Below are 25,460 nucleotides of genomic sequence, written 5' to 3'. Positions count from 1 at the left end.
AGCGGCAGTTCTGTGAGCGCATATGCCTTGTTGATGCCAGAGGTCAGAGGAGAATGGCCAGACTGGTTCCAGCTGATAGAAAGGCAACAGTAACTTAAATAACCATTCGTTACAACCAAGGTATGCAGAAGAGCATCTCTGAATGCACAACACATCCAACCTTGGATGGGCTACAGCAGCAGGCTACAATTCGCAAAGGCTCACCAAAATTGGACAATAGAAGATTGGAAAAACGTTGCCTGATCTGATGAGTCTCGATTTCTGTTGCGACATTCGGATGGTCAGCAACATGAATTTGGTGTTAACAACATGAAAGCATGGATCCATCCTGCCTTGTATCAACAGTTCAGGCTGCTGGTGGTGGTGTTGTAATGGTGTGGTGGATATTTTCTTGGCACACTTTGGGCCCATTAGTACCAATTGAGCATGATGTCAGCGCCACAGCCTACAGGTACCTGAGTATTGTTGTTGACCATGTCCATCCCTTTATGACTACAGTGTACCCATCTTCTGATGACTACTTCCAGCAGGCTATCGCACCATGTCATAAAGCAAGAATCATCTGGTTTCTTGAACTTAATAATTAGTTTACTGTACTCAAATGGGCTCAACAGTCATCAGATCTCAATTCAACAGAGCACCTTTGGCATGTGGTGGAATGGGAGATTCGCATCATGGATGTGCAGCTGACAAATCTGCAGCAACTGTGTGATGCTATCATGTCAATATGAATAAAAAAAGGAATATTTGTTGTATCTTGTTGAATCTATGCCACGAAGGATGGAAGGAAGGATGGATGGAAGGAAGGCAGTTCTGAAGGCAAAAAGGGTTCCACCTTGGTACTAGTAAGATGTACCTAATATATATATATATATATATATATATATATATATATATATATATATATATATATATATATATATATATATATATATATATATATATAAACAAAGAAATAGTCAATATAAATAAATTTTCCTAAACAAATCTTGAGGCGGCACAGTCAGCCTTTGTAACTGCTTGTTCTATGACGTTGACTTGTTGTGTCACGGATCTGAATCAGCTAGTCAGGTTTTGCTGGTAATTTTTTTTATCATTTATTTTAAAGTGTAATTTACCCAAAAATGAAAATTCTGTTAGTAATTATTTCAATTACTCGCATTGTTATTTCAATCCCATGTAATGTTTTGTCATCTTTGGAAAACAAATAAAAAATATTTTAGATGAAATCTGAGAGCTCTCTTATCCTCCTTACTGTATAGAGCAGGGGTCACCAATCTTGTTCCTGGAGGTCTGGTGTCCCTGCAGGGTTTAGCTCCAACTTGCCTCAACACACCTGCCTGGGTGTTTCAAGTATACCTAGTAAGACCTTGATTAGCTTGTTCAGGTGTGTTTGATTAAGGTTGGAGCTAAAATCTGCAGGACACCTGCCCTCCAGGAACAAGTGTGGTGACCCCTGGTATAGAGCAACTTATCATTTTTTCAGATTAACTTTGGGTGTTTACCTTTATTATGACTGGACAGTAAGTAAGCAAAGTTGGAAAAAATGTCCTCCCAGTGGCGTTTTATGTCAGTGCACTTGCCATTAGGCTATCGGCACTGACGCATGATTTCTTTTTAAAATTGCTTTTGTAGTCTGGACAAAAAAATACTCACATCTGCACACCTAAATGTCACCTTTTCTGCATGTATTAGTATTGTGGGCACCTAGACGGAATCCCATACCTGATTATGTCCTCAGAGTTCTGCTGACACTTGAACTTGACACTCCACGAAGCATCAATGCTACTCCATGAGCAACTCTTCTGATCCTAAATCAATAAAAAATTAGTTTTCAAATTAGCTTTGTTATTCTAATCAAGCAAAATAAACAATAAAAAGAGAAGAGAACAGAGGAGAAGAGGTTGAAAAAGACAGCACTAAAGTTTGTGGTCTTCAAGACTGCAGTTCCACAAGCACATTGCTCTCTGGCTCTCATAGGATTGAACTGACAGATAAGCTGAACTTCCCTAAAAATTGTGATAGGAGAGAAATGGAATTCAAGCAGAACCTAATCAGAAACAATTGGATGAAAGAAGAAGAACAGTTAATGAAGTGGAACATTTTCTCCTTTTTTCCTTTTAATTCCCGTAACATTGTTTTCGAATCAGCATAGACATGAAATATGAATAAAGAAAATCTTCAGAGGACTCACTCAACAAAAGATGACATCACTGGAGTGGTGTGAATTTCCCTCTTAAATCTCTTTAGTCATAGGAAGTCATTGTATTTAGTGTTGAGACTAAATGATTGACTCTAGCAAAGATTATTGAGGGTTATAAGTTGGCCCACACAGAATCTGCGCCTGCAGAATTCTGCAGATTTCCACAGATTTTTAGCCTATCATTAATTATGTTTATTTAATTAAGTAAATGTGTGTAAATGAATGTTTCAGTTTTTAAATTAATTACATTAATATTATTGACTAATATGAAAATGTTCATCTGATTTATGTACAATACAGTTTGTACTGTAATGTTTTCTTTTAGTAAATATATTAAATGAGAGACTTGCTTTGTTAACCATATAATGGGAATCTAATTGGGTTTGCACTTTAAACATTAAATAAAAGTTTAAAAGATATTTTTTTATTTCACATATTAAGGTTTTAGTTATGATACTCCCAAACTAAATCCGGATTTTTTACCAAAATTCTCTGCAGAAATAGCAAAAAAAAGCGTCCGCAGATTCCGTCTGGCCCTAAGTTACAACAGATTGCAACGTTAAGAGAAAGATAAAATATTCCATTATAGGAAGAACAATTTCTCCAACTAGACATTAAAAAATGAGTTATTGTTACTGTTTCCTTGCTAGTTTGGAGAATGTCAACTTTTGGGTTGTAGTAAATCTTTAATGCATTGCAAAGAGTTTGTGGTCAAATCTAAAAACGCCTAGTGTGATCGTGGTTTACAAATCAAAAACAAAACAAAAATGTATAAATGTACACTGTAAATTGATAAGATACAGTACTCTCTTGACTAAAGAGTGAATGGGGATGTAGTGTCATCATTACTAAAATCAATTTTGTTTTGTTTTGAGCATTCTGGGTTGGTATTTGGATATCTTTCCATTATAAAGCTGTTGTATGCTGTGACCTTTAGGAAAAGGTCTGAAACATGAGAAAAACACAATGCATGAAGACTGCTGTTTTACACTGAGTGAGCACTTTTTTATAATTAGAGCTGTATTTGCCTGCAAAGGAAGAATATTTTCAAAGTTTGTTGAGTTGAATTAAGTTGCTCTTTCTGAAATGTGCTTGTAATTTCTTGGACTACCCTGAAGAAAATTGAGAAGTAAAAGAGAGGAGCTAATACAGCATAATTGTTATTATCATGTTCCCACATAAACCAAACACTGACTATTGTTACATCCAATCACACACTATATGTAAATACTTTGCAGCTGCTAAACATACAAGTAAATGTGTTAAGTTTGCTTGTCATGCAGAATGACTACATTTGTCAAGTGGCCCTCTCTACCATTTACAAATTCTTTCCTGTAACCTTAAAACATTGAACAAATTGTATGAACATTTCAGAATCTTACCAGAAGTCTCACAACATCATTTGGGTATGTTTATGATTACAGTGAATTCAGACGTAATACTTAACTTACATGCTGCTTTTTTTTGGCCTGGGAAAGTATTAGATTATGAATGCACTTTATATTTATCATTCCAAAAATTGAAGTCATTAATGAAGGAGTAACTGTAAATGATCCATTGAATTACTTGAAAATAGTTTACTGATTTTACACCTCAGTAGTGCTAATAGACTTTTTCTAATAATTCAATGACTCACAGACAATTATTTGACTCATACTATGGCTTTCACACCTAAGATATTTTTTCAGAAAATTAATTTAAGGATTCTTGTCAGGTTTATTTTGGTAAGAATTTTGTGTAGAACTAACTTATTCCCTTCGGATCCCAAGGCTCTATTACTAATTAAAAAATGGCTGGTAATAAAGCTTGAGCCACTTAAATGGAGAATTGGTTAACTGACTGACTGGTTTATATTGTCACCTTAGAGTTATAAGGTTCTATCTGACATTTTTGTTAAAATTGAGTTATTCACATATTCTTATTAAATGACAACTTATTTACATTATGGGATGTTTTTTTTTTTTACAAGTTGTTTACATTTTATTTATATTTAAAAAACAAAAATGACACATATACTGTTTGCTATGGAATGCAAAAACTTTAAAGCTCATTATCTCAAAATTATTCAGAACGCAGATAGAACCTTAAAATTCCAAGGTGACGATATATCTGGAAGTTTATATGTGAAAAGAGTCATTACTGTCTAATTACTAAGAAATGTCAAATAGTTTTCCATTATGAAAACATTTTATTTATGAAGCTGATGGGTAGTGCTGACAACATGACATGCTTTTTGTGCTCACCAAGCCTGCATTATTTCATCCAAGGGTGCAGAAATAACAGTAAAAGTTTTAAATATTTTTATAACTGTTATCTGTTTATATACATTCATTCATTAATTCATTCTTCAAATTAGTCCCTTGTTTAACCGAGGTTGTCACAGCGGAATGATTCGCCAACTATTCCGGCATATGTTTTACACAGTGGCTGCCCTTCCAGCCACAAGCCAGCACTGGCAAACACCCACACACACTCAAATTCATACACAAACTCATACACTATGGGAAATTTAGTTGATCCAATTCAGCTGGAGCACCTAGAGGAAACCCACGGCAACACGGGGAGAACATGCAAACTCCACTTAGAAATGCCAACTGACCCAGCCAGGACTCGAGCAAGCATTTGAACATATCATAAAATGTTCACATGATTCAAAGTTTTAGCATCGTTACTACAGTCACATGATCATTCAAAAGCCATTCTAATAAGCTTTTTTTCCATTTGCTGCTCAAAAATAAAATGTATTAAAAATAATACATTGGTTTATTGTTGAAATCACTGAGTAGAATGTATTTCAGCTTTCTGATGATAATCATAAATTCTGATCTCAGAATCTTTTGATTCATTAATGAATCCTGAAACAAAACAATCAATGAAAAATATCAGTGATGATGATAAAAATAATAATAGTAATGATAAAATTTCTAAAATAGAAATTCAGGATATTTGACTGACATTCCTAAAGCATCAATGATTCGGCTGGATGTATTTCAGTGTACACTACTGTAGTTAAATTTTTTAAACTGGTTTATTTTTTTTAAATGGTTTGAGGACTGCTTTTATTTAATGAAGTAATTTAATCATACAGTACCTATACAGTAATTTATTCAATTGTGAAAAATGGATACAGCTTCATCATATTATTTTTACTACTTTTGTTGCTCAATTCTTCATACTTGAGGACTGTTTTAGTGCTTGCCATTTCAGAACAGCAATATTTCATTAGAACACTTCCACCCCGAGTAATTGATTAAAATAATAGCACTGACTCACATTGGCATCTCTCCTTAATTGTGTCTGTGTTTATAATAGAAGGATTTGAATAGTCTGTATGTGTTTGTGCTTTAGTAATGTTTAAGTGTTGTTGTGCACGTGTTGTAGGGCATTTCCACAGACTCTGCCTCTCTCTCTCTCTGTATATGTGTGTGTGTTTTGGATTACACACAGCAGATGCCTGATGCTCACTGTAAACACAAGTAATCACAAGCAGCTGGTCAGGACGACTGCCTCTCTGAGTTTCTGTATGGCTGTGGGTGGCAAAATGTGTGTGTGTGTGTGTGTGTGTGAGTGCGTGAGTATGTGTGATGTTCTCTGTCTAGAGCACTCAATAATTCTATTGCGTGTTCCTCTGACCAGGCAAACAGTGGGAGTGTGGGAGAACACTAGTTCAGCACACTGCCGTTTACTACTTCCTTTACTGTTTCCTGATAAGTCTGTATTAGGAATGAATGTTGTGTGCAAGTTTATTTCTTGGCACAGACATGAAAGAACAACCATCTCCTTTTTTGCACGGAAGATCACATCCTTCCAGGTTCTTTTTATCTGCGTATCGAAATATCTGCACCTTCATTAACTTTTCCAGAACAAGGCCCCAAAACCCTTTTAGGGCCTCACCATATAACCCCCTTTTTTCCATCTCTCCTTTTCATCCCCTACTGCGGTTGTTGTTGCTTGTTTTGTGATTATTTCCATAAGGGAAGTTACTCAACGGTAAGCACATGGAAGCATCATTAATTTCATCTTAAGGAGAACTAAGACTTCCGGTTTTCCACAAACCCCTCCTCCACCCCCTGTTGACGGGAATGTGGAAATTACTCCACAATGTCTAACCACTACAAAGACCAGAGCTAAACACACAGACTAAACACCTAGACCACAGCTGCTTACTGGCAGCCGCACCTTCGTCTGGGAAATAAAGCTCGTCAATCGCTACTGTTTTATACCCCTGTCAGGCTGGAACATGTTAAATGCCTTTAATGGGGAAATGGGGAAAACAAATAGTCTTATCATAGGTTAATAATTCATTGGAGATGTTGTATGTAGTGTGTGTGGAGTAGATTTGAATCGGTCTTATCAGGCCAGTAATGCTGTTGCTCTTACACACCTGCCGGTGGTCTCTGTCTCAGGGGAGGTTTGCCCGAGGAAAAGAGAACTGCTGTGGAACCTGCAGGGGGTTAAAGAACATGACATGGGCAGAAACATTTATGACTGAGATTAAAGTAGCAATAAAGAGGAAGGGGTTCCCTGTGGCACTTGCAAAGTTGAAAGCCTCATTTCTGGGTATAATTAAAAGACCTTTAAAAAGAATTTTTTTTGGAATAAGGTTGTGTAAGCTAAAACACAGGAAATGATACTTGTGTTCAAGTCCAGTGTTGTATGAACTTGAGTACTGAAACACTCACCTCTGATAGAATCGGCCCTGCTCATGTGAAACACGTAATGCTTTATTCCAATGGTTGCCTTTTTATACTTTTGATTATACCTTTGCAGCTACAAATCACTTTATCAGCCTTCAGAGCATTTAGAGTGTTTTCTTTAGTGTTGTTTACACTAGTACATTTTAGTTTTGAAACACATACATTTTTATGCTAGGCATTCACACTACTGCAGCATCTTTGAAAATGCTAAAGACCCTGTTTTTATTTGGAAACAGTTCCACCAACTGGTGACCTTCTCACACCTGCAGCTTCTCCACATTGGACGTCCAGGGTTCTTCAGCCTCCAGCACCTAGACAGCAGCTCTGCACAGCAAATTTGGCCAGAAGAGAAATGGTTGTGCCCAGCTGAGCCTGGTTTCTCTTGAGTTTTTTTTTTTTTTCTTCACTTTTGTTAATTGGTGAAGTTGGTTTCTCGCCACTGGCTCTCTTGGTTATGGGATTTGTGGAGCTGTGCATTGATAGATTTGCCTTTCAGTGTTTGGACTTTCAGCAGTAAAAATTAAACCTCACTGAACTGTACTAAACTGAATTTCAACACTGAATAGTGGACTGATACAGTGTCAATTTACTAGATCTTGTATGTTAAGCTGCTTTGAAACAATCTACATTGTAAAAGTGCAAATAAAGATGAATTGAATTGAATTGAATTTAAGTATAAAAGAACTAAAACACAAACTTTTGAAAGCAGAGGCAAGGTCATCCACAATTAAACATCAGAATAAAGTTAAATGCATACTTAATGTACACAATGTACAAGTTCCACCCAGAACCTGGTTGTAAATGATATTTTAAACATACAAATACTTTTTTCAGTTAAATAGAAAAACCAGAGATACTGAATCAATCTCTTGAAGGTTCATCAGCTAATCAGAATCAAGGCTTCAGCAGCACATAGAAAAAATGGTCACACTTTATTTTGATGGTCCTTTTGTTGAATTTATGTTACATTGCATCTACATGCCAACTAATTCTCATTAGATTATTAGTAGACGGTTGGGGTTAAGGTTGGTGTAAGTTGACATGTACTTGCAAAGTTTCTTATAGTCAGTTAAATGCCTGTTGAATGTCTGTATTTACAGTTATTAAGCAGACAGTCTACAATTACCCAAATGGACCGTCAAAATAAAGTGTTACAAAATAAATATACAGTATATGCCTTTAATGTTTTAAAAAAGTACACAGGGCACCAGTGTGTAATGTGTTGTGCTATTATTAAAGGGCCGATACAGAGTGTATTTTTAAGCCTTGTTTGTGTTTAAAAGATACAAAGCAATGTGCTAATTACATACTGCTACTTAGCTAACATGAAAACGACTGTCATATTTCCTAGTTTCTCTGAAAGGCCTGCCCTCAAAAGGCTCTGATTGGTCAGAACAACATGTGCTGTGATTTGTGGATCATCTCCTTGTCAACAGGAATCGTTATGCCCCTACAAGCACACGCTTTTGCACTGTTTAAACACTGTCAGTCAAAGTAGCTGATAGCCGTATCAGTTTGTGCCTGAATCAGACAGAAAATGAAGATGACATGTCTGCTCTCTAAAATAAAATCTGACAAGTGTCTTTCATATGTTCGGAATAAGCATGTAATGAATTGTTCATATATCTTTTGCGAGTTTGTTATTTGAGATGTATAAAGCAGGGAAAGTGGCTGCATAGAGAGACAATGCAGCACTGCTGAAGATTTTGGGTGTTTTAAAGGGTTTGGCAGATAAATATGAATTTATAGCTAAACTGTTAACAGTGCTAAACAGCATTTCCTGTTGTTTACATCCTTGTTTACTTCCTTGCTACAACATAAACTACACATGTAATAAATCAATTTTAACAAATAAAAATACTAACAGGTTGTGGCTCACAATCCATAGCTTCGTCGGTTGGAGGAGTTTTTTTTTTTTTGACAAATCCAGTACTGAACTGGATACTGGAAACTGTCCTTTGTCAAATGCTAGCTATATATATATATATATATATATATATATATATATATATATATATATATATATATATTTATAATTCACTGGAATATAATAAAATGAAAATGTAAGCACTTCTCTTTTTGTGTCGTGTCTTTGGAAGCCCAAATACAGAAACAGAACAAGCTCTGTGGAAATATCAGCATTTGGATGGCATTTTAGCTTTCTCTGCTATAACATTACAGCCTCTGGTCACACCCCTTCGCTGAACGAGATGTATGCACGTGGTGAATGCGCAACCTGAAGCGTTTGTGATCTTACTAACCCGAATGATTACATTCAGAGATGTTGTTTATGTTCACACAGCTACATTACACATCAACTAAAGTTTAAAATATGACATCATAGTGGACCACTCCTTTAAAGAAACATAAAGACATAGTTTGAATCTAGTCCTTATTTAGTCATCAATTTACCAGTAAGCTACATTGTATGTGTTACTCATTTGAATCCTTTCCAGTTGTTGTGTTTTGTTTCTCTCCAAACCGTTTTACGCAATGGTTTTGTGCCCAAATTTGTACTGAGATCCCTGTTGTGTTTGGAATTATCCAGCCGAGTACTTGGCTTCTTCCCAGCCTTGTCATTAGACTTCTTTTGTTTCCTTTTCCTCAGCATTCGCCTTGTTTTGTTTCTCCTTTTTATTAAACGCTAAATATTTATACAATTTGCAACTTCCTGTCAAAATCATTTACACTCCCACAATAGCTCAGGCTCAAGCGCACAATGGCAACTGCTGCGGGGGGATACTTTAAAATGGCGCGTCTCCAATTTCTTTTAGCCCTGGGCTCTTTTGTTTTAGGTAAATAAAGATTGAAAGCTCGTCATGAGTGATATCGTCCACCATGTGTTTCAGAAACAGGCCTCAGTGGCACTGCGGCGTTAGCAGACGGTAGCGGATCGCATTGTTATTCTTTTTGCAGCAGAAGCTGAGACGTAGGCCCCTTGAGATAGGGATAAAGGGTGACTGATGTTGATGCATTTGGCTGAGTTCCAGTCTCATTCAGAAGTGTCTTTTTGGATTGGGAGGGGGTTTAGTGTTTCCTTGCCACTATGGCCCTTTCCCGAATGTGATATTGCTCCTATCAGCATTTTCTCGCCTAATATGGCAGTTTAAATTCCACTTGAAAAGGCGAATGCGCGGATGGCACTGTCGTTTTAACTTTAAGAATATTAGTAACGGCCTACTGCAAAAGACGAAGCAGCTTGCATGTTCTTGGCATGTGATTTTACTTGGCTCAGATCCTCTTCCCTCCATACATCAATCCCCTCAACACTCAATTCCTTTCTTTGATCTCCCTTTCAGTTCTTTTCTGTCGCCCGATCACCGTGACTGATCTGCGTGTCATTTGTTTCATGAAAATCAGGGGCTGTTTTTTTTCGTTCCACTGTCTGTCTCTAACTAAAAATGTCATGACGAAAAGGAGGGAGACTTTCATTTGTAAGTCTCCGTGCCACATAGGTGACCTCTGACCCCCAGAGCTGCCTGGTATTTGGTTGAAAAGCAGAGGGAGACGGAGGGTCTTGAAAACTATCACCTCCAAAGGGCTCATCATCTCCTGGCCTTCCTTCTCATCATTGGCAGGCCACGGCTTTGCTAGCGCTGCGAGTATCAACCCAAGTGAATCCATTACCACAAGGCCAACACAGTTCAGCAGCGTCTCTTAAGGTGCTGATGGGAAATGAAAAAGTCTTTGAGAGAAACTGGCGAAATGTCCTCTCTCTCTTTCATCCTTCGCTTTCAAAGTGGCAGTGGAGTACAGGCGGCCGTAGAGTGGCTGACTGTAACCTTATGCCCTGACCTGTTCAGTTGTGAGAGGATCCATTTCCTTTTTGTGCTGTTATTCCTCTCTGGAGAATATCCGCTCACATTCCTATAAAGCATAACAGTGTTAGAGTGCTGCGAGGGATCGGATCAGCACACTAAAACAAGCAAAACACCGGTCACACAGCAGGCGCATGTACTGCAGTCTTGCTGTCACGTAGCTTGTTGTGCTACAAATAGAGTGTGTGGTCTAATTTATCATGGGGTTGTTATGTATGAAGACGTTTGCAGCAGTCTGAGAAACAGCTAATTGGTTTGAGGTGCAGACTCCAGCGGATCTAGTTATACTTGTAGACACGCTGTGCCATAATGGCACATCTTTAAAGAAAGCTCAAACAAAGCAGAAACTGATGACATTTCATAACGTGGAGCTTCTTACAAGATGTTTTGCTTTACAATGTGATGAGTGTCTCTTAATATCCTCAAACTGTCGGTACAGCATGTTATTTTAATGAGTTAGATTTTTTTAGATTCAAAATCATTTGCTTCTGTTGCAATAAAACAGAAAATGTGTATTAGACTGCAGTTATGGCTGGTTAATTTACAAGTAGAATGACGTCTTTGGTATTTCGATTCTTTTCTGTACAGGTTTGGAGCTGCCATTCATGATGATGCCACATCCCTTGATTCCAGTCAGTCTGCCTCCTGCGTCGGTCACCATGGCAATGAACCAGATGAACCATCTCAGCACTATTGCCAGCATGGCAGCTGCTGCTCAGGTCCAGAGTGTCCCGTCCAGAATGGTGACTTCAGTAATAAAGGTAAAAGGGCACAAATCATATATATTATATATTAAGAACATACACTAACAATTATTTAAGTTGATTTCTCTATCATTTATTTATATGTTGTTTGAAACCGATACTTGTTTCAAACTATAAAAACATTGCAAATATTTTGAATGGATGCCCTTTTGGGTGACATCTAAGGACAATAAGATGTTCCACAAACGTTATAAATATACTTTAGTGTCTGAAGCAATTCAGTTACGTAATAAATGTAGATAATCGGTGGACTATTATTATTTTTTAGATATACGTAGAAGTTATTATGGGGCAACATGGTGGCTCAGTTTGCAATGTCGCGTCATAGCAAGAAGGTTGATGGTTTGAGTCCAGGCTGGGCAAATCGGCATATCTGTGTGGACTTTACATGTTCTCTCTGTGTTTGCGTGTGTCTCCTTCGGGTCCTCCGGTTTCCCCCACAGTCCAAACACATGCACTATAGGTGAATTGAATAAACTAAATTGGCCATAGTGTATATGTGTGTGTGTGTGTGTGTGTGTGTGTGTGTGTGTGTGTGTGTGTGTGTGTGTGTGTGTGTGGATGTTTCCCAGTACTGGGTTACAGCTGGAAGGGCAATGTGTAAAACATTTACATACAGTATGTGTAAAACATATGCTGGATAAGTTTCCAGTTTATTTAGCTGTGGCGAAACGTGATGAATAAAGGAACTAAGCTGAAGGAAAATTATTGTATGAATGAATAAATTATTATTATTATTATTTGATTTTTTCTTTTTTTTCTTTTTTGGTTTGTGTACTTGATGTTTGTGTTTATTGTGTTAAGTGTGTCATTCTTGTTACATATAAAGCACCACCATGTTAGAATGAATTGCCCCACAATAACGCTTAAAACTAAAACTTCAGCTAATGAAATTCATACTAATTGAGCTATGACTTGAGCTATTTAGTTCTGCTTATCACAATTGCGTTGTAAAATAAACAGATTTAAATTTATTTTTATTTTCACAAATAATCAATTCACATAAACATTATAAAGCACATTAAATATTGTAAAAAAATTAAAATGAATAAAAAAATTGTTATACTTGTGCAGGACCAAGCCTATTTGTTTGTCAAATAATTTTTTAACCTGTGAATTATTACGTATTTTCCATTCAGCATGTAATATTGGGTTTAATGATGTTTGTTTGAAGTGTATGGTGCTTTTTGGAGATTACAGTGCTCAGCATTTATAAGTACACCCCTCACAAATCTATCTTTTAAATTCATATTTTTAATAGGAAGCTATACAATATTCTATTTGTGCATTTACATTAGATTTGTCAGAAGTCTGAAATACTGGGGCCAAATCTTATCTAACAAAATAACTTATGATAACAGTCCAAAAACTTATACACCCAAATGAATATGTTATAGAAAAATATTAAATACAAATTAAAAAAAAGAAATAATCAAGGGAAGCAAAAAATGTATATATATATATATTTATATTACAATATTTTGCTTGAATTTAATTGTATTATCTTTCAATTTCTAAATATGTTTGGTGATTAAAATATTATTTTAATAAATATATATGTTTATCTGTTATCTGTTTTGTTTAAATGCACCAAAATACGTTGCCTATATTCATTAAATATATATATTTTTAATTTAACATACCATGTTCAGCATAATTGAGTACACCACTCAATTACGCTGAGCACTGTACATGTTAAAATTGTATGGTGAAGATCTTTCTATTTGAAACCACAGTATGTAACCACTCTTGGTTTTGAAAATTAACAAATAATTAAGGAAATTCATAAGACAGCACTGCTTAAAAGTATCTTCCCACCTATATAATTTGATCCACTGGGTAAGACTTCAAGTGAATGTCCTGCTGTTGGTTAACCACAAGAAATGACTTCAAACCTAAGGAACCTTGAATTGTGGAGCATCAAAAAAATGAAAGTGACAGTGTTAAAACAGAATGTGTTTTACTTTTGAGAAGTGTTGACAGCTTTAAGAGCTGAAGGGAATAAAGACTGACATGGAAATTACTTTTTTGTTCTGCTAAACAACAAAGATATTTTAGCTGATATGAAAGCTTATTGGCTTGAAATTGTGAAATTGGACATAATTGATAATTTCCCCGAACTATGATGTTACTTTTCTATCGCATACAATTTAAGTTACTTTTTTAACATTTGTAAATGAAATCTCCCAGCATGGAGTGTTTCCCAAATGATTTAGAATTATTGTGATAGATCCTAATGAATAATGTGCACATTCTTTATCAGGAGCGAGTTCCAGACAGTCCGTCACCTGTACCCTCTTTGGATGACGGTCGCAGGTCAGGGAGCCATTTATCCTCCAGACAGAGCAGCAGCGTGTCCAGTTCTCCTGCCCACACAGAGAGCTCTTCTGACAGGCCACGTATGTCTTTACGTTTTTCTTTCTTTCTTTTTCTCTTTCTCTTTCTCTTTCCCTTTCTTTTTCTCTCTCTCTCTTTCTTTCTATCTTTCTTTCTTTCTTTCTTTCTTTCTTTCTTTCTTTCTCTACATTACACAATGTCAGCATCTTCCAAAACAAATTCAAGATTTTATTTGACATTAGTGTCAAGGTAGTTCTAAAAATGATATGTTGTACTCTTGTACATTTTCATTTCTCTGTATCTTCTCTTCTGGCTATTTCAGCAGCACTGAGATTGGTCCCTGAGCACTTAGCACTGTGCTCTTACGATAATGCGAAACTACACATATAACCTTACAAATGTGCTTTTAGAATTAAGAATAAGGTGATATCACAGAATGTACTAAAAGCAAAGCCATCAGAGCAGTTCATGTGCATTGCTTTAACCGTAAGTAAAACTATGCAATTACAGATAATGCTCTCTACTTTTTTCAGTTTTTCTGTCATCAGATGCATTAAAAATGTTGGTCGAGATATCACATATCAGTGGCATGATATAATTAGGGGTGGAATATGTGTTTTAAATCCTATTTTTGACAAAACAGGTTTAACTCTTGAACAATTTTTGCACGCCTTTTGTAATTGCTTCTGTAATGTTATTTACGTACTTTTTGTTCAGGATTTCGGTTAGGTGAACATTAGGTATATCTTGTTATGAACATTGAGGACATGAGTGAACCTTTCATTATTAAATTAAAACAACACAAACTACAAAGAAGTTAGGGGTTGATGTAGAGTTTTTAAAGGAAGTTGTGGGCTTCAAGGGTGAGTGTTTTTTTAAGAGTCCTTTGTTTGTAAAAATCTGTTTTTATGCCCCTCTTTTCACTTTAGATTTACATCAGAATGGTCTGTCTCTTGGCCATGCCTTGTTAGGCCTTTCTCCAAGTGCACCACCAGGACCAAAAGAGGGGGATCTGGCAACCCATGACACAGTGCATGAAACAAAGAGGGCTTCTACAGAAAAAGGTTAGACACCATTAATAGTGTGGTCTATGTTGAATACCATTTGCACAAGAAATAGTGTAAATAATTACAGTTATACTTACATTTGCAACCATTCTATCTTTTAGCAGTATCTTTAAGACATTGACTACCTGAAACTTTGAAATTATATTGGCCACTCTCTATTACACTCTGATTTGAGTGTTAGAAATGGTGGAAAGAGCACTGAAAAATCATACTTAAGTAAAAGTGCAATTACTTGTCTATAAAAAGTTCAAGTAGAGTAAAATTATCTGTTGTGAAAACTACATCAAGTATGAGTAAAAAGTAGCCATTTTAAAGCTTCCACACATTGAAGTCAGTATATCTGATGCAATTTTATGGTGTACACACACTAGGCTATCCGAAACATGCATGGGCACGATAGACCACTATTTCCTGGTTTGTTTGACAAGTGTGAGTGCATTGAATCGTGCTCAGGTGTGGTTCAGTTTGCCGACCATGGCCTGGTTGGAAGACATCTGTCAGAGAGCGGTTTGGTTAGGCTTTGGCACAGTACACTTGTAATGTGAGTTCATTTTTAATGATCACAAACTGTCATAGTTTATTAAAGATACAAAATCCTTACTGCATGTCATCTGCCACCTTCAGCAAACCTCCAGCAAAACTTCAGTCACCACATCCCAAATGCAATCCAGGCTCATTCTGATTACGTACCTCTATATACATCTTTGGAGAGAGCAAACTATGTCAGAGGAGCCACGTTTTTTACAGTTTTTGTTTTTGCGAATCCACTAGAGGCCTCTGTGTACGGTTTTTCAGATCGCAAATGTCTCTCGAGTGCCATTCGTGACTGCTGTTCTCACGTAAAGCCACCAAATTTTTTACCTTTTATATCAAGCTACTGGACAAACTAGTAACAGCAGAATAGCTGTCAATATGGAGGTAAACGATCAGCTGGTAAGCGAGAAAAGAAACGGTATCATACCACCCCATACCGTTCGTTTTAAAGGCGAAATGCAGCCATACATAGCTTAGACTACATATTTCGTGATCTCCAGAAATGTATTTAGGGCTACTTTTTAGAATGAGCCTATGTTGCCCAAATGACTTAAAATAATACGAAACAATATAAATAGAGCATTGCAGTGTGAGTGCAGGCTGAGGGGGAGGGGGGAATGGGGGACAATCGCGCCCCTTTTACGGTTCAATGCAACCATGCCTAGAACACCCTTACTTAGCCAATCATCGTAGACAAGAATAAAAAAAAACGTAGAGGTAGTGACTGCAGGGTGACAGAAAATTACAGTGTCCCAAAAACAACGTTTGATACTGTGAAACTGTATTTTACACCACTGAATGTTAGTTTAGTAGTAGACTGTCATGTTATGCAGGCCCATAGCCAGGGGGCGCTTGGGTGATTGGGAAGACCCACCCCTGACTTACAAAGGTTTAGAATTTGTCCTATACAAGAGCTCATGTGTCCTATTTTGACTGCAATGCCATCATAAATAGTGAAAATTACCAATAGAAAAAAAAAAAAACAAGCTGAATCTTCTGTTGTCTGTCCCTTCGGCATGACTTAAGCTAGCCAGTTTTGGACAATGCTAACAAATATTTTAATTTTATAATATGACGTAGAGAAGTCATCTTTCGCTAGTGTATTATCAAATAAAGAAAACATTTTACAAGTAACTTTTAGTGTAAATCTTGAAGCTTGTTCTTGAAACAAAAATGACCAATAAAAAGGTGTGAAGCAACAAAAAACAGCTAAATTAACTTGATTAAAAACAGATTAAATTAACTTGAATATATTTTGGCTATTTTTTTGGCACAGGCTATTTTCTTTTCGGCTTAGTCACTTTTAATAATCAGGGGTCGCCTCAGCGGAATGAACTACCAACTTATCCAGCACATGTTTTTACGTAATAAATTTTTATTTTAAAAAATAAGTATTTTTTTTAATAATTTTAAAATCTTTAGGAAATATTTTTACACAATTATTGTATAATAAAAAGTGTGTTAATGATAACCATCCAACTAGCTAATCCAGCTAAAAAACTTAAAATACTGCTAAAAATGTCACTAAAATGCAGTATTAAACCCTTATAATTGAATAGAAAATAGGGTGTACAACTGCCAAAAGGTCCACTTATTGAGAAAAAAGAACGACCCCTTTCACCAGGCTCGCTACAGGCCTGTTACAGTTAATACATTAAGTTGGCTTACTTACAAATGTACATGTAGTCAGTGAGGGAGCATCATAATGAAGTATTAGCAGCTTTAAAGCTCTCAGTCTACTAATATTCTAATGACTTGTTGACATTTTGTTATAGTTACTTTAGACATCAGCAGAATGTCTTAAGGGGACAATCAGATTAAAGTGTTACCTCATCTTTTTCAGAATAAACAAAACAAAGAGTTAATAATATGTTCATTTTAAAATAAATGACTGATCCATCGTTTACTAATTATACAGATTTGATGCTTTAGGAAATAATTACTAAGGTGCCTTCTGTCTGAGACTGGTAAACAACACAGTTTAAACAGTATAAAAGTGCTTATCTCAGATGCAAAAACAAGTTCATTACAGTACAGTTCACCAAGGTCAAAACGTTTAGCAATGACTGCACTTTTGCTGTGCTTCTAATGCTATAAAAACATGCTTTGAATTACATAACAGAAATAAACGTCATGGAAAAGCCAAACATTTTTCCTAAACAGATTTGAACTGGTCTAATATTTTTTCCCTCAGCTTAGCAGATCATTTATCAGCAACGGCATAGATTGACTGCAGGAAATGATTGTTGATCTCGCTGATATGTCATTTAATATTTCCCTTCTATTCATACGCAAGTCTTGATGTGTGCTTTCTAAGAAATCAATGAATCCTCTTGCTCACAATTCTGTGAAAATGATCCATGGAGCTAGAAATGGCACAGTAGTAGGGCTGAATTAGTTAGCGATTTGCAGACCGTGAAGTAATGAGCAAGACCCCCGCCTCTTCTTCCAAGCAACTCCCTTACCCTGGCCCTCCTGGAGGTGTAATTTTCCTAATAACCTCCCAGAACCCTTGTTTGGTTTTTGCGTTTGAAGGCTTTCATTAGGCTAATGAGGACTTTGCAAGGACGAGTAGTCAGCACAATTTCCTCATTGTGCCGTGGAGAGAAGACAGCACATCCGAAATCGGAAAGGGGGGCTTTTTGTGTGACTGCGCACAGCCTTTTGGGATTTGGCGAAATCGTAGAGATCACACAGGTGCTAAAACCCTGCATTTCATTTGTCAAATTTCAAAGGGTTTCTATCACTAGTAGATTTATTAACAGTTGTTTTTTTCATTAACACACAACAAAAGGAAAACTAAACTAGCTGTAGACCAGGAAAACACTGGGGAAGGAGATATCATAATACTGGATACAGGACAAGAAAACAGGAGAACAGAAAAAACTATACAGTAGGAAAAAGCATAATTGTGAAATAAGGCTACAACATTAAATCTGGTGAAATTTATATATATTGCGATATAAGTAATTTCCTATCCAATGTTGGGGAAAGTTAGTTGAGAAAGTAATGCATTATAATATTGAGGTACTCCCCAAAAAAGTAACTAGTTGCGTTAATTAGTTATGGTAAGCAATGCATTACATTACTTTAGCCTTACTTTTTGCTTTACTTATTCTGACCTGGCTGCAGCTTGATCTCATTCAGAACTTGCAGGGTTTTTACTTCCTTTTTTAAAAGCAGAGCTCTGAAATTTGCACCCCCAGTATAACCTTCATTTACCTTTAAAAAAACACAGAAAATGAATGTAGGGTAATATTAACTGAGAATTTCCTGACCCCAGAGCTGTACATGCCATATATACAGATTAATGAAAGTTTAAAGCAATGTGTTTGCTACTTTTGTACTTTTTGTCTAAAAAGGTAAACTATCCATTCAGATAATCCTCTTTTGCTTTTCTTCCATGTGTTCAAAATAATGACAATATTTCTATTGCAGAAATGTAAGGTCTGCCATCTTCATTTTTGTCTGCTCCTGCATTCTCTCATTGCGTGCCAGATTCAGTGTTACTACAATCATTTTAATTCAGCATTTTATTTTTTCAAAGTGAATTAACTAAACTAAAAAGTAACTTGCAATACATTTTTTAAAAAGAAGTAACTTTAGTAATACGTTACTTTACCCTTTACTAACTAATAATTATATTTTATCAATGTTTCTCAACCACATTCCTGGAGGACCACCAGCTCTGCACATTTTCTATGTCTTCTTAACCAAACACAACTGATTCTGATCATCAGCTTATTATCTGTAATGGGTGTGACAGACAAAAGAGACATCCAAAACATGCAATGTTGGTGGTCCTCCAGTAATATTGTTGAGAAACACTGATTTACATAATGATATATAGTACATTTTCTGTAGATCCAATCAGTTATTATTGACCACATGGACAGAGCTGTTTCCTTTTGAATGATCAAATATGGACTCATTCATATATGATCATTTTTTCTCACTTAGAACTTTTGGGCAAATGTTTGCTGTACATTAAACGACAACTCCATTTGCTGAAAGACAGAGTTAAGATTCTCTTCTTTTATCCCACATGGATACTATGAGGGTTAACAAATGACCAATACCTTAAGTATGGTGAGAATGAATGAATGACAGTTTCTAAAATTGTCTGAAAGGCATCCCCATTTTGCCCAGTAGGCTTACCTTGTGTTTTATTTGCTAATTTAAGCTATTTTTAAAATATAAATATAATGTATAAAACTATACATTATTTGTATTACTTCTAAATACCCATACTTCTGATCAGCTTTTTATATTAATGGACCATGCACAGATACTAATGTTTCACAATGTTTTTACACTACATTATTTGAATCTACCAAGCTTAGCTTACAATATTTACATTGCTCTACTTACATTAAATCTAATCCCCAAATATCAGAAATGACAACAGTTTGTTAAGATTTGATTAATGTATTTTTTTAAATTTTTAATTTTGAAATATTTTATATACCAGCTCATAACCTTATCATTACATATCAAATTAAAGTTCTAGATCTAATTATAGGAGCCTGATAGAAAATGCTTGTTTACAAGAAAAGAGGTCTAATGGATTTAGGGGGTTTTGCGTCCAAACTCTTCATTTATCGTCATATTGTACATCATTTATATCTTTTAAAGTTTGTGCAAATATTTTCCTCAATTGTTCAGGTCAAGAAATAGTCTTCGTTCATGTTTAAAAATAATACATTTGCATAAATTTGAACAGTTAAACTCTCAGTCATAAAAACTCACAGCCCTTTAAATAGTTTTGATTTTGAAGTTTGCCCCTTGGCACAGTTCCACGCCTGCTGAGCGCAAGTGAAGTTTCACCTCAAATTTTATGCATGCAGATTTTCTGAAACTTCAAAAATCTTTAGCTTTTCTCTATCTAGACTCTCAGTCACTGTCAGGACACCTTTGCCAGTCACTAGAATGAAGGATAACTTGCACCTTCATGTTCCTGAAATTAATCTTTAGGGGCAGCACTGAAAGTGTGAAGATCAGAAGTTGTATCTCTTCTTTATGGCTTGTCAAAGACAGACTAGTTCAAAGACGATTTCTTTATCCGCCTCGCAGCTTTTCAACCTTCATTCACTCTCCGCTCATGCTCTTATGCTGACTGTGGAGGACTTTAGCTGTGGCCGCACAAGTTCATTAGCCCAGGGAATCCACAACAAGAGGGGGAAAAAGTGACCTTGGTTGAGGTGATACATTTATGATCTAACAGGCTGCCAGATTTTTTTTCCTTTTCTGGAAAGCAAGTGCACACACCATAATAATTCAATGGAGGATCAATCAGATTTGAAGGCAGAGGGAGAGATGGAGAAGAGAGAAGGGGAGTAGTGCTAACTCAGCATTGATTGTCCCTCCGGGGCACCGTAGTTCAGCGGCACGGCACAAGCTTCCTCCCGCTGAGTGCTCCGGCGGCCGACACTAATCACATTCCGGCAGACACCATGCTTTTAGGAAGCCTAGAGGAGAGGAAGACAGGCGAAGAGAGCGAGACGGGCAGCGAGGGGAGCTGACAGTGAGCGAGAGCCGACGGAAGCGCAAGACCGATTGTTTTCCTCTTTGAAACACCTTGAATGTGACAGAGGCATCTCTCTTCTGCCAAGATGTGAAGATCAGATAGTGTGAGATTAAGATGCTTTGGTCAGCTAAGTGAATCCGCAGAGATAAGGGAGGGGTGAGTAAATCTAATCAGACCTTATCAGGTGCAGGGGAAGGTGAGATTTTGAGCCCCTACTTGTTTAAATGGATCCTGAGGTGTATATGCTTTAAATACAGTATGGGCAAAGAGATGTGCTGAGCTTTTTAATGCGTTTTTGAAAGCCAAGGACTTTGAAGAACAAAGGAAAAAAGAAGTTGGAAGTTTAGGGTTAGATGTTGGGAACGTAGAAGGAAAGGTGGAGTAAAGAGAAGAAATAGATGCATGCCGAATATAGTTATTTCAATAATAAGTGGGCCTGTTTTCACCTTTGTGTTTTTAGTGTCAGTGTTTTGGTGGCTTTGTTTACACCCAAGACCTATGGCACAAAATGAATTGAACAAACTCTGGGTTGCAGAGTTAATTTCTGGTTGACAAAAACAAACTATCTAACCTGACAAAGATCAAGCTAAGTACTTGATTTAAACGTTCCCCATTAGTTCACGGTTTAATCCAAGTTTGTGATTAACCCGATTTACCTTTAAAGTGTGACACATGCAGCAAACATGAGAGGGTCAGTTTGATTCAGTTGTCATGAAAGAGTCACTTCTCTGATAAAGATTAAGAAATTTATTATTAGAAATATTATGAATTTAAAAATGTTTACAAGGCAGAAATAAACTCTGCTAATGCAGCACATGTTTAAGAAGTGAGCTAAAAGAAAACATTATTATATCAGCCTAAATCAATCAACTAATTTTACTAAATGCAGAACTTATCCATCATATGTTTTACGCAGTAGATACCCTTTTAGCCATAACCCAGTTCTGGGAAACACCCATACACTCTCGCATTTACACTCATACACTATGGCCAATTTTAGTTCATCCAATTCCCCTATAGCACATGTCTTTGGAGTGTGGGGGAAACCAGAGCACCCGGAGGAAATCCACGCAAACAAGGGGAGAACATGCAAACTCCACACAGAAATGCCAACTGGTTCAACTGGGACTCGAACCAGCAACCTTCTAAACAACAGAGCTAACCATTGAGCCACCATGTCACCCTCCATTTTAATTACATTGTCACTCATTATCATTTGGATTAAGCCCTAATTTATCAGGGATCACCACAGTGGAATGAATGACCAATAACTCAGGGATATGTTTTATGTAGCTGATGCCTTTCTAGCCACAACTCATTCACATAAACAAAATTGGTTGTCTATAGCTGTAAGTTTACAGAAAATAAATAATAATAAAAAATAAATATAAATGTAATTAAAAATATAAATAGCATTACTTATAGCAATGCTTGTCCCCTTTAGTGTTCACATATAAAAAATTCAAATCCTAATATTCTTAATCTAAATCCATATTTTATCAAATAATCTAAAAAAAGCCATGCATGAACTCATCCATTGACCCTCCTCTTAAAGAAAATAGGAAATTATACAGGACGTGAACAAAAAACAAAAACAAAAAAACCACCAATTCCTCACCAATTTGCGATATATATTGTCATTATTATTATCGGTAGTAGTATTTTAAATTTTGCCTCTTTTTTGTGGTTATATGGCAAGTTTACCTAAAATACCAAAAATGACCTAAGAAATCAATAAATTGTAAGAACAAATGATCAATGTATCATTATTATTATTAATCTCACAACTTTTGAACCTAAGTTTTAACCTCACACCATAACACATACATATCAAACAAGCATTTCACATTAGAGTGGAGAATGTTCATTTCATTGTCAGTCTACTAATTGAACACCCCTAATATTCTGAATGTATTCCTTTTGATGCAGTCATGCTAATCATAAGACAAATATTATAGCAGTGCAATAATGTTGATATTATGTCCTACCCTACAGTGTATAATTGTAATGCCAACGCCATATGGCAGTACAGTATTATGCTAATAGTTCAGCTGTGTTAGAACAGAAAGTCACCTTTCTCTGGCTTCCCTGCTGACATTTTTTATTAGCATACACAGGGCTGGTTATTACGACTACAGAACTATGGATACCTGCATAAACCCCATGCTTTAGTACAGCCCTACAAAATGAACAGAGCCCATCTGGTCTCACTGTGCAAATGTATTAAAACAGCTTAGATAGGTACAATAGTGGAGCCCTAGGCTAAAGAAATAGCCTAATAGTTTTATATGATTTGCTTAAGAATCCCTGCATAGATTTGTTTAAAATTTTAAGTTTTGGTCAGCTTATTCATTTGCATTCACAGCTATCACTGCATAAAAAAATATTGCATAAGTATACAATGTCAACGAATTAACCTAAATACAATTTAATAATATTTTGTTAATGAAATCGTTTAGGATTTTTTTAATATCAGTCACAGTGTGTCACGTTTTACTAAGTAAATTATGGTCATGTCACAACTAATATTTGTTTTCACAAAATTTTATGTTCAATATGATTTAAATCTTCTTTATTTAAGATTAAGCCCTTCTCTCTATTATTTATGCAACATAAACAGCAACATGTCATGATTTGACTGTATCATGCTAAGGTCATTGTTTGAGCTGTGATTTGAGCTTTGGGTTGCACCCTACAGTGAGCTGATTTGAGAATGCTCTGCAAAGTGTGATGTTCATATATTTTTTAAACTGTGTTAACTTTATTTTTGATAAGATTTATGCAGCTTTTGGTGATCATAAGAGATTTACGTACTGACCCCAACATTTTAAAAGATCCTTTAAAAATAGCTTATACCAATTCATAGGTGCAGTGTGTATATTTGACACTCAGTGGTTGAACTAAGTATTGCGCTCCTGGTTAAAAACACATGCAAGTGCAGGTTGCCAGATTGACGACACCAACCGGAGCGTGCCTGACTATCAAGACTAAAGGCTGATTTAAACTGTTTTCTAAATAAAAGCAACAACAGAAGAAATATTTTCTATATTAAAATGAGTTTTTGTTCTAACCAACAACCAATTTTTTTATTCGAGAAACGGCTTCTATTTTCTGCAACTGAACAATAGGATAAACTGACAAGGTTTACCTCAGGTACACCTCATGTGCTCTATTCAGTGTTAAATGCTAATATTGTGAGTTACTAAAGATAGGTCACCTCAGATCTTTGATAATCCTAATAAAAATCTGAGATTAATTTCTCAGATCAGAAATTAAATTTTGAACTGTGACTTAGTGAAAGCAAACAAATATATTAATGATTTAGCATGTACATTTCATAATGTTAAAAAGACTTTATATGTATTAATTAGATTATACACCTATGCCATTTTGTTGAAGTGCAGTGAGTGCACATATTCTGTGCTTCTGAATGGCTGTATTTAAATTTGTCTCATGTTGTGTCTAGTTCAAACAGCCAAATTGTGCATCACTGCAATTCTCGTCAAGTTGCATGTTGTTAGGACATGGGGTTACAATGTAACCTGCTAACTTAATGTTTACATTCAGAATATTTATATTATTTGCAAATTAATAACTCATGTCGAACTCTGAATCCACATCTTATTTTGCAGTCTGCTACTGTCCACTGGAGGTTGCATTTTTGGTTGCGGAAGCATACTTTAACAGCCTTTATGGCTGTATGAATGATATACGCTGTTTCCAACAAGGCAACCCGGGGTGCTGAAATATAATTGGCAAAACTGGCATTGGGTAGGTAAAAGGGACCAAAACAAAGACGGCGTTCCGGCATGGAATGTACATTTTCAAAGCAGAATATCTGACATTAGCATTGTTTTTTTGTTTTTTTTTAGAAAAAAAACATGAATGTTCACTTGGCATGTTTCTTAAATATCTGCAAACATATTATGTTTTTTTTTTCATTAGAAGAGTCAAAAACTTACATACAGCACCTTTAAGTGAAATTGGGCAGAGTTACTATAAATTGGCATTGTTGTCTATTTGCATTTAGCAGAAGTAGATACCACCACATGTTATATTATAACAGCAAAGTTTAAACCACTGCTTTAGTAATGAAAATATGACTGTAATTTTCCACCAAATTAAGATAAGGATCAAAAATTAGAATGATAAGTGGTTTATGAAGATTAGAGTTGGGCATTAAAGATTACGATCATATTGTTGAAGTGGCAGAGAGGAGAGGAGGAGTAAGATTAGATTGTCCGATGGAGACACTGTTAGTTCTGGATAGTAGCATGAGGCCTCATACATTAGTGAACTCTTTGAAGTGAGTGACAATGACAAGATCAAGGCTTTCGGCCTGATCAAAAACAACGTTTCTTGATGTTCTGTATCTCAGGCTCCTCCTGTGCTTTAAGTGCTTGTCTTTGCTCTTGTTTGTCTTCATTCTAGGCCTATATGACTGTCATTGTACTTAGAAAGGAGACACAGGCGAAAGCTTGCTTGAATATAAACCATATTCATATATTATTGA

General features: G+C 36.0%; 1 protein-coding gene across 1 annotated transcript in view; it reads left to right on the top strand.

The window, feature by feature from the left end:
* dachc (dachshund c) overlaps positions 1-25,460 on the top strand; it is a 99,242-nt gene that overhangs the window by 53,018 nt on the left and 20,764 nt on the right. Inside the window, 3 exon segments of the mRNA NM_001045236.3 lie at positions 11,307-11,479; positions 13,746-13,881; positions 14,749-14,883. Of these exon segments, the coding sequence (NP_001038701.2) occupies positions 11,307-11,479; positions 13,746-13,881; positions 14,749-14,883 (444 nt within the window).

This window comes from Danio rerio, chromosome 1 (genome assembly GCF_052040795.2).
Source record: "Danio rerio strain M-AB ecotype USA chromosome 1, GRCz13ab, whole genome shotgun sequence".
In the NCBI taxonomy this organism is placed as follows: Eukaryota; Metazoa; Chordata; class Actinopteri; order Cypriniformes; family Danionidae; genus Danio; species Danio rerio.
The sequence above is the reverse complement of the archived record's forward strand: the minus strand, read 5'-3'. Positions and strand labels throughout refer to the sequence as shown.